We start from the raw sequence: 13,574 nt of genomic DNA, 5'->3' as shown, positions 1-13,574 counted from the left end.
CTCAGCTGTTACATGATTATTAGTAATATCCTTAAACCATAAACCAACAGGATGATATAATATAAATAGTTTCCCCAATAAAAGTAAATTAGGCCCTTTATCTAAGGCAATTTAATGCACAACCACATAAAAATCATATGGTGTAAAGGGAGCTCCTCTCATTTCTCTTCTCTATTCACTGAACTGTGTTCTCATTATGTTCTCTTCCATCACAGATCAATGTGTGACATGAATTAGTGCATCTCTTAACATTCCCTGGGAGATTTAGATCATGGACCAGGCCCTATCTGGATATAGACCCATCCCCCCTCTACACATCCAGAGAAAATGTCCATGCAGGGCTGCATGCTGCTCTGTGATCCCCACTGCAGTGGCAGCAAGTGGGCTGTTGCTGATCAATACTCAGCCTCAATGTCAGCATCAGGGGGGAGGAAGTAATGCTGATCCTAGGGATGGTGTGGGGTTATTATCCCCGTTGGCCCTGTGGCCCTTACCCGACTCCTGTCATACTCCTTCCGTGAGGCGGCGAAGAGTTGGGCGTTGGAGATTGCGATACCACAGAAAGGCAGGTACATCTGCAGCACCTGTGGACATATTGAACATCTGTATTTGTAATTTGCAGACTTTTCTCATCAATGAGCGTCATACAGAAAAAAGCTTTTTTTTTTAATATGGTCCCTGATGTCACAAAATGACTGCTATTACTGTACACACATACAGACACTTTGAGTTGCCCCAAAAGAAAAAACTTTAAAAATATAAATTAAATTATTATAAATTTTCAGTGATGCAGCCAATTTGAAAACTGTTGTAAACTTGAAGCTATTTTAAAAAGAAGAAGGAGTGAGTGAGTAATATTTTCACACTAGAAAAACGTAGCTTTTGAATTGGAACAGAGAAGAAATAGCCATTCATTGGCATCATTACATGCTAGGACAAATAAATCTATCTAACTGACATTTTACCATTTGACTGAATAGTCTGACTTACTGTGCCTTGGGCTAATAACATAAATTCACTCATATTTTCTGCACATAAATAATGTAATTACTTAATGTAGCCTGATGATGGTTAATATGTATCCTGAAATCGAATCAACGTCGTACTAGTTTGGAATCGAACTACATTTCTTTCACCTCCTCCATCCCTCGTTGATTCATAATGCACACCAACATGCAAGCACACTCAGAAGACACAACATATGTGGCTGCATCTGCATGCTATTAAGACAGCTGTGATGTAAATACACAGGTTGAATTCTACGACTACAATTACCTCACAATGTGGCCTTATCTGAGAGACACTCAGCCCCCATAACGTGGAATCAATAGAATTTAGGTTGTGTGCCTCCTTGCTCTGCCTCTTTGTTTAGCTATCTATCTTTAGCATCTGGCTGCTGTGTAAACAATACGATCAGTACAACAAACCCACTAATATTTACCAGCCTTCAGTCTAACCTGAGGGTTGGGACACAACAACAATACATGAATGGGAAGTCACTCAGCTGTGGCTGCTGATACAACGACATCTCTTTCCTTTTAGGAGAGATAATGTATCAATTACTCATCAGCAACAAATGAACACGTGAAGAGCGGGATCCTACAGCACAGTGTTGATAACTATGAAGCTTGTATCTATAACCTACTCCATAAAAATGTTCTTAGGTAGTCCGCAGGTTGCAGGTTCACCACCTTGGATACAGTTGGATATGCAGGGAATTAATAGACTAATAAAGGCTATTTAAGTCTATTTATATCTGCTTTGGTAGAAAATAAATATATATATTCAAAATATATTAAACTTTCAGTATAACACATTTGAAGCTATATATGTATATTTGAAATAACTTATCGACCAGGGGCCGTATTCACAAACATACTCTCAGAGAGCTCCTAACTCAACCTAAAAATTTCTAGCAAGGAGTCTTAGCTGAGGAGTGACTTGGGAAAATTCACAGAGTAACTCTGAGCAAAGAAAGGACAGAAACTTTTACCACAGGGAAGAAGGTGTGATGACTTCATTGCTTGGTATAACACATTTTTGATCAAAAAACAAAAACAAAAGGAAAGAAAAATAGTGATAACAGGCGCAGAACGGAGAGTGAAATCAATAGATCTAATCATAGAATTTAGTCCCATGGTGTAATTATAAATACTATTTTATGTAATGAACATCTCTGTTGAATAAATTGTGAGCCATCCTTTAAAAGTAGTCTATGAAATGCTGAACACAGGCCTACTTGTCCTGTAGCCTATTCACATACTGATAGTTGTTTATTTTTTACATTAATTTACCATACTGGTAATTTTAGTACTTAATCTATTTGATATTAATGGAGAAGTTTCTGTGTTTTCTGGCCAGTGTATAAAGTAGCAGTGTTAGTTGGCATGTAAATCTTTTTTTTTCCAGCTGCCAGCAAATTCAAAATTTTTCCAGTTGCCAAATATCTTAGTGTTGTGATCACTTTCATTTCTGGCGTAATGGTGTTTAAGAAACTTAAGTGCTTAAGAAACTCTTATGCCTCTAAAGGTCCTCCTCCCTACAGTTTTTCACCTTGGGAGCTCTCTTAAGGGCTTTGTGAATAACCTTTATCTTTACCAGGATCTAGTCTTAACTGTGAGGGGAAATTCTTAGAAAACATCATAATTGTAAGAATGTTCTTAGAATTTCACCTCTTTGTACTTGTAGGAAACTTTATGAATATGGCCCCTGGTCTTGTGAAGCTCGAAACTTAAAAATCGCCTTTTTAAAATCACTTTTACCTAAAACTTTTACTGTATCTTAACCTCACCTACAGTATTAGTTGTCATTTTATTTGCTATCAATTTTATTCGTTTTTAAATCTCTCTTTGATTAGTCTCTTTTTTAATACTCTCTGTTACATATTTAATGTTCCTATTTCTTGCATCTTCATGTTTTATGAAACACATTGTATTGCATCTTAATGTATGAAATGTGATATATAATATATAATTAGGGCCTGAGCCCAAAGGGCGAAGACCCTATTGTTTTTCGTGCGTTTGTTTCTTTATTATTCTTTATTAATACGCCACTTCAATCCTTAATTTGACCCCCTAAACATGCTCAAAAACTCACCAAATTTGGCACGCACATCAGGTCTGGTGAAAAATTTGATAAAATGTAAAAATTAACCCCCGAAGTGCCAAAATGTGCTCGAGAGCGCCACCTATGTATCTAAAATGGCCGCCACGGCCCGTAGGAATGTCATAGAGAGATCAAACCAAAACTCAATTATTCGTCTCATCAAGACCTACAAATCATACGCTGACACCCCTGACCTAAATCCAACAGGAAGTCTGCAATCAGCTTTTCAAAATAAGACTTTGCCCCAATTTTGGCCCCCGAACAAACGCTATCTCCTCCGAGGGCGTTAATGGTATCGGCTTCAAACTTGAATACATGACTTATCACACTGTGTTGAGCAAAAGTTATTAAAAACTTTGTAATAACTCGAACGGTTTAGATTTAGTAAGCCCTGAAAGTTGGAGTGCGACATTACACCTTACAATGTAAACCAATGGGGAGGCAATCTCTGGGCATGGACTTTGTGCCAAACTGGGGCATCTGGCGTCTAAACTATAAGTCCGACCACTTTCAAACCTGTATCAATGGATTCGCGACGAAAATTCCTACAAAAAAATGATATTTTTATGTAGGATTTGGCCAAAGTCATGGGATTTATGAGGATATTTCACAAGAAGCGTTCTCTAATATCCTCCTCTCCAACTGCTCCTGGTGATGTCACTCCCTCAGTGCTCTGAAACATTCCGCAATACACACTCATTATAAAATCACAGGAGGAGCAAGAAAAGACTTTAAAACTCACACTCTAATATCTCAAAAACAATAAAAGATAGAAAACACATGTAAATTCAAGATTTGTAGGTCAAAGTCTCGTGGCTCATATAAAGTTCAAATGAAGTTTGTATCTAAAATTATGTGGAAGCAGTAAATGTTCAAAAAGGTGTGGGTTCGCTCACACCCTCCATTCAAATATATGAGTATTTTTCTGTGTCCAGCTGCAGTTACTTATTGTCTCTACACACCTGACAGTACACATGTCAATCAAACTTTCAAAATAAAAGCACACCACACTTGTAAGAAATATCCCTCATATATATAATTGTCTGTGAACAGAGGGGTGGGCTCACAGAGAGACACTGGTTAGCATTGTGTGTCAAAATACTCTCACACTGATCATCTCCAAACGTTTTCTTGGTTCCCAGAAGCTTAGCTGACTGCGCCGCGGCCCGATGTGCGCAAGGGCGCGAAGGCCCGTCCAACGCTGCTTGCAGCTTTAATTTAATATTATTATTATCATGTACGCTTTGCCACTATGCTGGTATGTGTGTTTGACTGGTTATATGGTGTTAGTGTTGTGTTGTCTGTTGTATGTCGAAGGATCACAGTGGAGATAAGTTCATGCCAAGTCGTTTTTTTATATTCTATGATTATAAATACTGATGTGCAGTGCAGTGCTACAGTATTGTACTTATAGTAGTGTTTTTTAATCATCAAATAAATTCAATTAATCAACACCATCAAAAACTGGATTCTTCTGCTCTGGCATGTCATACTGATGTGCATATTATGACACTGTTTAGTATCACACTAAGCACAAATTAAATCACTAAATTAATAACACTTAAAATCATAATGTGAATTAAATATTTACTCTGTCACACTAATGAGCACATTAACTTTATGCACTTCACTCAGTCATTATACACAATCATAAGTGCCTTATGCAGTTGTTTTCAAGACATGGAAAACAGATGATGCTGAGCAATAAGCTTATACGTAATGCTATTTCAGCTGTCCTGTGGAATTCTCTAATAATGATCTTCCAGAAAGGCAGTGGCCATCAATAGCCCCAGCAGGAGCAGATTCATTAGCAAGCAGGACTTTGGGGATCTGGCTATGGATCTGGAACTAACAGGCAAACCCAAGAAAAGCGCTGCTCTCTCTAATTACATTCTGTCAGGCAGGCCATTATACAAGGTTGCATTACAAACAAGACGTTTTTGCCTTGAGACCTGTGGACTGACCAGTAAAGAGTGGTTTAATAACAAAACTAACTGGCCAAGTCCTTAGGGACAGTCAGTTCTTCTACCCTCAATGATGTCCTGTTCCACAAATGGAATATTATATTTAATTTATCCTTTATTTAGCCAGGAAGGTCCCATTGAGATATAAGATCTCTTCTTCTAGGGAGTCCTGGTCAAGCATAAGCAGTTTCACAACAATTTAACATGATAGAACACATGCAAAACTTAAAAGCTGAAGAAGAGAAAGAGTAAAAGAAGAGGAACATGCAGGCCATACCATCGATTACCATAACAGAGGCAAAGCCAAGGAAAATTACAAAGCCATGTCTTTGTTTCTCCACTTATACCACGTGGATGTCAGCTACTAGTTGATTATAAATAACTGTGTTCACTTTGCATATGTGGCATAGTGAAGCCTTTATTGTTTTCGGGAATAAAAATTAAGCCTTCAGTTGTCTCTGATCTCATATGGGACTCCCTAGCTGGTATCAGCAAAGCACATAGCAATTTTGCAAATACACTTAGCAATGATAGCTTTTTTTTTTTTAAGTGATATCAAATATTTATGCAACCAGAATCTACACCTCAACAAATTTTACAAAATATGTAATTGTTATTTATTTAGAACATGAATATTTACATGAATAGTGATATGACTGATATATAATAAGACACTTCACATATCAAGTTAACATTAATGATCCTGTTTCCTCCCTTTTAAGTATGTATTTAATCTACAAATTAAATACATACAATACAAATTAAATTCCATACAACCAGCTTTCACATTTGAAATAAACTGAATTGACTGGCTGTAATTTGGGCACTAACAAAACACATCTAATAAATACTGTACCACATCAGGTGTGCTACTCAATAGCTGTCATACATAAATTATGAAATTGTCCTACACATCACAGGTACATGGAAAAAAGCCATGAGCAAAGAGAGGTCACAACAACTGAGCTGCAGTTGTTGCATCAGTGCAGTAACATCGAGACAGATTGAGTCTTTGTAAACACTTACTGCTCCTCAGACGAATCTTCCTGTGGCCATTAAGAGTGCTTTAAACTTAATTCTTTTGGATATGTGAACCTTTCAAACTACAATGACTCTACTGAGGGTTTTTGTAAGCAAGTTCACATAAAACCTAAAAACAAATATTTCCTTTCTTTCAAAAGACAAACTGCAAGCGGTGATACGGGAGCATGGCAACAAAGATTGTGCTTGTTTTGTGACAATAATTTACAGCTGTTCTGTCTTTATATTCAGTATATTCTAAATATTCTAAATAGGTACAGATGTGACAACTGCAGATATTGACTTATAAACAACACCACAATGTAATAAAGCCTCACAGAGCAGCATTCAGAGCTAACAAAAACACCAGTAATTTAAAATATAGATTAAAAATATAACATGAAAAACTGTTTGTATTAATTACTTAAGCCACATTAAACTCATTAAGAATATAATGTAGTTTATGTTGACAATGAATTGTCTCTTATCTTTCCCAAACAGTAAGGTGGATTCAGTCATTGAATTTATGCGATTTAAGAGCATCAGTGGCGGCCCATTGACGTCAATGTACTGCCACCACATTCAGCAGTGATACAAGATTGTTTCACGTGTTAATTTCTTGTCTGAGAAAAATTGTAATCAATTAGCATCAATAATTACGAATTATGTAATGAATGAATTTACTAATTAGCAGTAGAGTATCATCATGCTTACTGTGATAGTCATGGGCTTATTTGCATGTTAAAGACCTGGAATTGTTTTTCGAAATAAAGCTTGAAAAAAAAAAAAACAACAACTTGGAATTGTAATCAATGATATTAATCCTGTGTAAAATATAACCAAGGCAGAGATTGCTCTTCAAATTCAACAATGAGTAGTAAGTTAGAGGTAGTGATATATATTCATAATAAATCATATATAAATATATACATTTTCTGATTCTCCACCTGATAAACTCTTAATCTCCTCTATTGGACCTGGAAGAGCTACAACTAACAGTTAAAGATGCATAGTTAAAAGTTACATTACTATAATTGCAAAACTTTCTTTTTACTTTAGTCAGTATTGATTAGACATTCCCTCCAGATCACACAGATTTTGGGGATTACTGCAGCAAAACATGACTAAAAAGGCCACAGTTTCCCCCCAAAACAAAAACAACTAAAATACAGTATGTGATGATTCTTGTGTTATTTTACAATAAATTGTGGAAATATTTACAAATTGCAAGTGAATTAAGAAATAATAATGATTAGGATTTCTTAGACATTTCTGTCGGTTACTGCTAGCTTGTGAACTTAGCTAACCAGGAAGTTAAATGTGTTTCTGTCTTAAATTTACTACAAGGAACTTTTAACTGGTTATGAAACAGTCTCATGATGCCTCAGTATGACCTACATAAGCAGACGAGACCATTAGAAGATGGCTGTTTCCATATAGTTATTCTAAATGCCTGCCACTGAAAATCAGACAAAACGATTTACAGCACGCAGACCAGAAGAGCCTGTGTTTATTTTACATGTAGGATTGTAGCATTGAGGGAGTATAAAGACATTACTAGGACGAGGGGAGGACATTTCTCTCTGTTTGACAATGTTAAAAGTAAAGTTAGACTTGTTATTGGCTCCCTGACTCATCTGACTACAAAGGAAGGAGTCTCTCTGTCTTTATGTATGTCTGTTGCAAGCGAGGTGAGAGTACGAGCGAGAGAGAGAGCAGCGGTGGTCAAGCAAGCTAGAGAGTGAATGAAGAGAGCGAGTGATTCTTTTCTGATTGTTTCACAGCGGTTATGTTCTAAAGTACAAATAAACACGCCCACACCACCACACAACCCTGCAGGAAGGTGCCGCATTGGTGCTATAAGGATGGCAATGCCAGTCTCACGTTCAGTCGGTCAGTCCACCACTTAGGTCCAGGCTAATATATTTTAACAATTATGTCCTTACTATTAACCTAGATCAAAGTTTTCACTTATTCGGTAAAATATCTCAATATCTATTAAATGGATAGCTGAAAAATTCTGTAGATATTCATGATTCCCAGACAACGGATCCTAATCCCTTGACTTTCCTCTCACACCATTATGAGGTTGACATTTGTGGTTATGCGTGAAATATCTTAACAACTATGGATGGGTTGACATAAACGCATATTCATGCCATGTTCCTCCCAGGATGAATTATAATCACTTTGGTGATCCCTGTTCATCTAGTGCCATCATCAGGTCAAAATTTCAAGTTGTCCAATACTTAAATTTATGACCAAATACCTGCAAAACTAATGACATTCCCATCAGCCTCAGCTGTACTTTGTGTTTAATGAAAATTAGCAAGTGTTAGCATGTTAACAAGCTAAATTATAACAGTGAACATGGTAAACATTTTTCCTGCTACACATCAGGGTGTTGGCATTGTCATTTTGAGCATGTTAGCATGCTAATCATAGCACTTAGTTTACTTTGTCTCTTGCGTGTTTCAAAGAGGGATAACTTAGACCACATCAGCCTGAACTAAATTGTAAAGAATTATGAGGGGCCTCACTCTGAGGGAATTTGGTTCTTGAAGACCAAGGGGATTTTGGGCAGTATCATGCTTTATTTTTAACATGTGAAGGTTGACTATCTTTTCGTTCAAAATTGGTGAAAAAAAAAGGTTTTAATTTTTTTCAATTTTTTCTGCCAAAATATTTTGAAAGTCAGTGTGTCTTCCTGAAAAAGGACAGAGTGCTTGTCAGACTAGTGAGTACACCTGAAGGCCACAGCAAACTGTAAATCAAGATCCTCCATTGCAAAAAAAAAAGAAAAACATCTGCAGAGGATTTACACTGATTTTCACAGAATCAATTTATCACATTTCATCATATCAAAGTCAGTCTAAAATGAATGCAATCAACAATACTGTACACAAATGGGTGCAATGATGTCTTTCTCAAACCAGATTATTGAGGCTCACACGAGCTTGTGTCCCAGACCAGATCCAACATCTGCCCTCATATTACAAATGTTGTTGCCATTGTTTGTTTTTTTTCAATTTCCTCTTGATTAAAGTGGATTTTAGTGCTGTTACATAAAATACTTCTCAAGGAACCAGTTTGATATGATGCTCTGTATAAACTTGATTTGATCTGATATCCTTCAAGAATGTATTAAAAACATCTGGCTCCAAGCAGAAATTGTGTTTTCTCTTCTTTTGCTGTATATTTACATTGTGAAATTGTGTGTAAGTGCTTATTACAGTATTGCTTCAAGTCAATTTGAGTTTGGCAGCCAGAGGGAACACAGCGGTGATTGTCGATGCTATTTGACAATCGACCCACACAGATGTTAAACTACATTGGCAGATTGGCAGAACTTACATGAGGGGAAGTTGTATCTTATTAAGAAAAAATGTATGAAAATGTCAACCTGTGAAAAATACGTTTCATGCAAAACATATTAAAAGACATGCAAAATGAAAGAAAAGCTAAATCAAGGTAATTATGCAAAATGTACATATAGCATGATGAGGGTGCCTTACACTTAAATTAAGTCAATAGCTATATTTCTCTGAAGAAGATAATGAGACAATATAATTGTACATGGGTAGAACCATTATCCAAGCTCCCTCAAGGACTTCAATCCTACAGAGTATCAAAACAACACAATTATAAGGCAGCGTGGGATTTGAAACCAGCCATATAATGTGTTAAAATATCCTATAAGGTTTCACTATGTAGAGAACTGCATTTGTTCTAATAATGGTACACTGAAATCTCTGGCTAATGACATCTGCTATTGCCGTATCATTTAATGCTTTGAGAAGTGTGATGCATTTTCTTATTACAAGGTCTTCCATAAAAGCAGAGCTGCAGCTACAGCTGTGCTGTGCGAGGAGCTTACTGTGTTCTCTGATGCTAGCATTGCATTTCATTACTAATTCAACTGTAGCCATCCCAAGCATTAGTGTGATGCTAATGCAATGTGAAATGTACTCAACACATGGACAATGTGCTCAACACATTGGAAAGAAAAAAGGAATTCATAATATGCATCTATTATGAACAATAGATAGAATCTAGAGATGTAGTTTTGACAGTAGAACTTCAATTGAGGAAAAAAACACACTATAAATATAAAAGTACAGCCATTTGTTGCAGTAAAACCCATCTCTGATAGAAGAACGCTAGTTGTGCTTTCATATTTCATTTTTTTGTACCCCTCTATTCAACCAAGTATGCTGATGGACAACACACATGCTCCTTGTGCCTCTTTGATAATTATGATAATCATTCATAAGTATGATAAGCCCCCCCACCCCCCCATATTTGTATTACAGCAGCCATCAACATAATGCTTCAGTCGTCTTGGATCATATGTCTGATCAAAAAGAGAATATCTGTGGACAAATTATAGCAGATTGTCTCAATTCCCTGTTACAAAAGTATGCACTGCAACCTAACTACTTGTGTTTTTTTCTGATCACACTCACAAAGTTACACATATTCACACCTGGAACTACACAGTACCCGTCTAATCTGTTGGGCATTGAGCAGCTCCACTAGAGGAGTTGAGGAGAACCTCAAACTCCACCACACCTCCTATTTTCCTGGTGTTAACTCCTAGTCAACCATTTAAAATCACACTGGTGAACACTGGCTGTCCCGCTCAACGTGCAAATGAAGTGATAACCAATAAGATTCTGAGAAGCTCATATAAAGTTGTTATTCTTGGTGATGCCTTTGGATGATTTGATGGTGCTGAGAGACAAGCTAGCTAGAAACTGAGCACTGAGACTCATGACAAATATGCTACACATCAGACAAGTGAGCGGGGTGAATTATTTAAATAATAAATATTGTTTACATTCTGTTTGGACTCAGGAACAGAGAAAGAACAAACGTTGCCTGCTGTTTATCAGACAACATATATGCAGTTACTGCTGCTTGTGAAATATTCTATTTGAAAAAAGAGGATGCAATATGAAAAGACAGATGTGACAGCATAGACACGAGCTCCATCCATACTCTGAGGACAATATGTGATGTGGATTACATTCAAGATAGGAGAGCTTATCTGGTTTGATGATGACTTTGGTCTAACTTAAAGTGATTTCTGTATTTTAAGCTCTTTTCAGTTTTGTCACAGCAAAATATAATTACACTCACACAACTCAAAGGTTTGATTTAAATATAAAATGCACAGATCATGAAGCATAAACCTAAAAAATACTTTTCTGGACATCGATATTACTTACATGAAAAAGTGTAAAGACACTATACTGCTCTGTTAGATGTGAAGTCACATATATAATATAATTCATATTCATTCATTTAGGTTACTGTGAGAATATAAAATGTAGTAATTCATTTAACTGTTTAACTACTGTGTTACAGAAAGGAAATCAAATATTATAAAGTGAGAACGAGTAAGAAACAGACAAATTTTGACACATATTAGAGACTGTCATCAATCAGTCATAATAACAAAAAAACAAGGTTTAGAGCTAGTGTTACCGAACAATTAAAGACAATAAATTACTTAACAATTACTCAATTGCTCAAAACTCAGAGGACAGAACAGTTAGCTTGGTTCCAGACGTCCAGAAGTAATGTGTAAAGATTAAAAATAACAATTATCAGAGCATCAGGTCACAGAAAGGTCTCCACAACTGAAGATTCGATACTTGGAATGAATGGACTGATCCTTAAGATGTTTCATGCCTGCAGGTCATGATGCAAATCAAAACATATGAAAGGGACAAAATATGAGAAAATGCCCCTTTTACTTTAATCCATCTTGCTTTTAATATCTCTGCTGTTGCAAACTCATGAATATTGCAACATTGACAGCAATGAAAAATGACATCACTACAACCCTGCTATGCGTGTGTACCACTAACACCACAAAACCATATTTGCCCAAAAAAAAAACTGAGTAACATCCCTGAAATGTCACGCATGAATCATGAAGCCTGTAAGCATTTACTTCAGGCCTACTTGTTCCTCTGCACTATCCTCCATTGTGCTGCAAAAATATCAAGACTAATAAAGAGTAAAGCCACGCTAGCAGCTCTGTAAGGCTGTACTTAAGCAATGCTGTGCCTATGTTCTTATGTCAGCATGACAATGTTAACATGTTTACATGTTAGTTTCGTGTTAGAACGCTAACGTTTGCTAATTAAAATTTTGACCTGATGGCGGTGCTAGAGGAAAAGTCAGGGTATTACATATTACAGTTATTACATGTCATCCAGTGGGAAAAAAATATGTTTGTACCAAATTTCATTGCCAAAAATGTCAACAAACAAAAGTCAGGGGATGACTAAACTTATTCAGATACATCGTTAAGGAACCATGAATGTCTGCACCACATTTTGTGCCAGACAATAAAGGAAAAGGTATAGATATTTCACTGGATAATTGAGACTTTGCACATAAACAAAAAACGGTGGCGCTTGAGGAGAAGTCATGTCATTATTAAGAAAGGAGCATGAATGTCTGTACAAAATTCCTTTGCTCTATAGACCAGAGGGATGGACTGACCACCAAACACTGCCAGCACAAGCAACCTGCCACAAGTATGGTTAAAAAGTGTGACAAAACTACCATATTGCCATACCTTATTACCATATTTCCTACCAACTATATGGTAATGTGGTTATGTGTTACTTTGTGATAAAAACATACAATGGTTTAATATAATCCTTATCTATATCCTTTGCTTTGCAATCCTATCAAACACAACACCAGTATGTAAGCATAATAAGTAAACACAAAGAACATTAAACTAACAGGATAAAGAATTGCTAAATTACCAGTGTGACTTACAGTCCCTTTACACATAGCTGTTCTATTTATACACACATGAGGAGTGGCTGTACTAACACTGCCCCACATATTATTTTTATCTGTTTTGTGCTTGATCAGGTTGATTGATTCAGACTTCAAAACTCTTTGGAGGCTTTTAGTGAAGATCTACCTTTTGCAGAAAACAAGCATTTGATACACAAAGACTGAGAGAATAATAACTAGTTGTGAGACAGAATGACATGATATTAGAATTGAACAAAGAAAAGGAAACTTTATCATCATTTTCTATTCTGCACATAGGCAGCAGGATACACACTGTACTATGGTAGCATGTAATCGTCACCCATCATTTGTACTCACAACTACAATAATGAAATTACCTTTTCGTCATCTTCAGTGAAGAGTTCGCCACTTGAAGTCTTGTTGATGGCTTGAGCGACACCAATGATCTCTCCATCGCTGTTGCGAATGGGCATGCACAAGAGTGACTTGGTTTTGTATCCTGTCAGCTTGTCAATTTCATCACTGAACCGACGATCCTGCAATCCACAGATACAGTACAAAATAAAGACACAATGTAAGCACTTGCTGCAAAAAGGCAGTTTTTCCCTTCTTACTTTCAGATGACAGTGCAGTAAAGTGTATAACTCATCAGGACTCCATGCCTTGGACACACAAAAAACAAAAGGTCTACAACAA

The 13,574-nt window shown here is 36.5% G+C and overlaps 1 protein-coding gene across 1 annotated transcript in view; it reads right to left on the bottom strand.

Moving 5' to 3' along the window:
• The window catches only part of pde11a (phosphodiesterase 11a), a 42,854-nt gene that overhangs the window by 27,493 nt on the left and 1,787 nt on the right, over positions 1-13,574 (bottom strand). The window contains exons 2-3 of the mRNA XM_044366770.1: positions 13,256-13,414; positions 495-584 (exon numbers count right to left, since the gene is read on the bottom strand). Coding sequence (XP_044222705.1) covers positions 495-584; positions 13,256-13,414 — 249 coding nt within the window. The remainder of the gene's footprint in view (positions 1-494; positions 585-13,255; positions 13,415-13,574) is intronic.

Source organism: Thunnus albacares, chromosome 11 (assembly GCF_914725855.1).
Source record: "Thunnus albacares chromosome 11, fThuAlb1.1, whole genome shotgun sequence".
Lineage (NCBI taxonomy): Eukaryota > Metazoa > Chordata > Actinopteri > Scombriformes > Scombridae > Thunnus > Thunnus albacares.
Note: the sequence above shows the minus strand (reverse complement) of the source record. Positions and strands in the feature narration are given on the sequence as shown.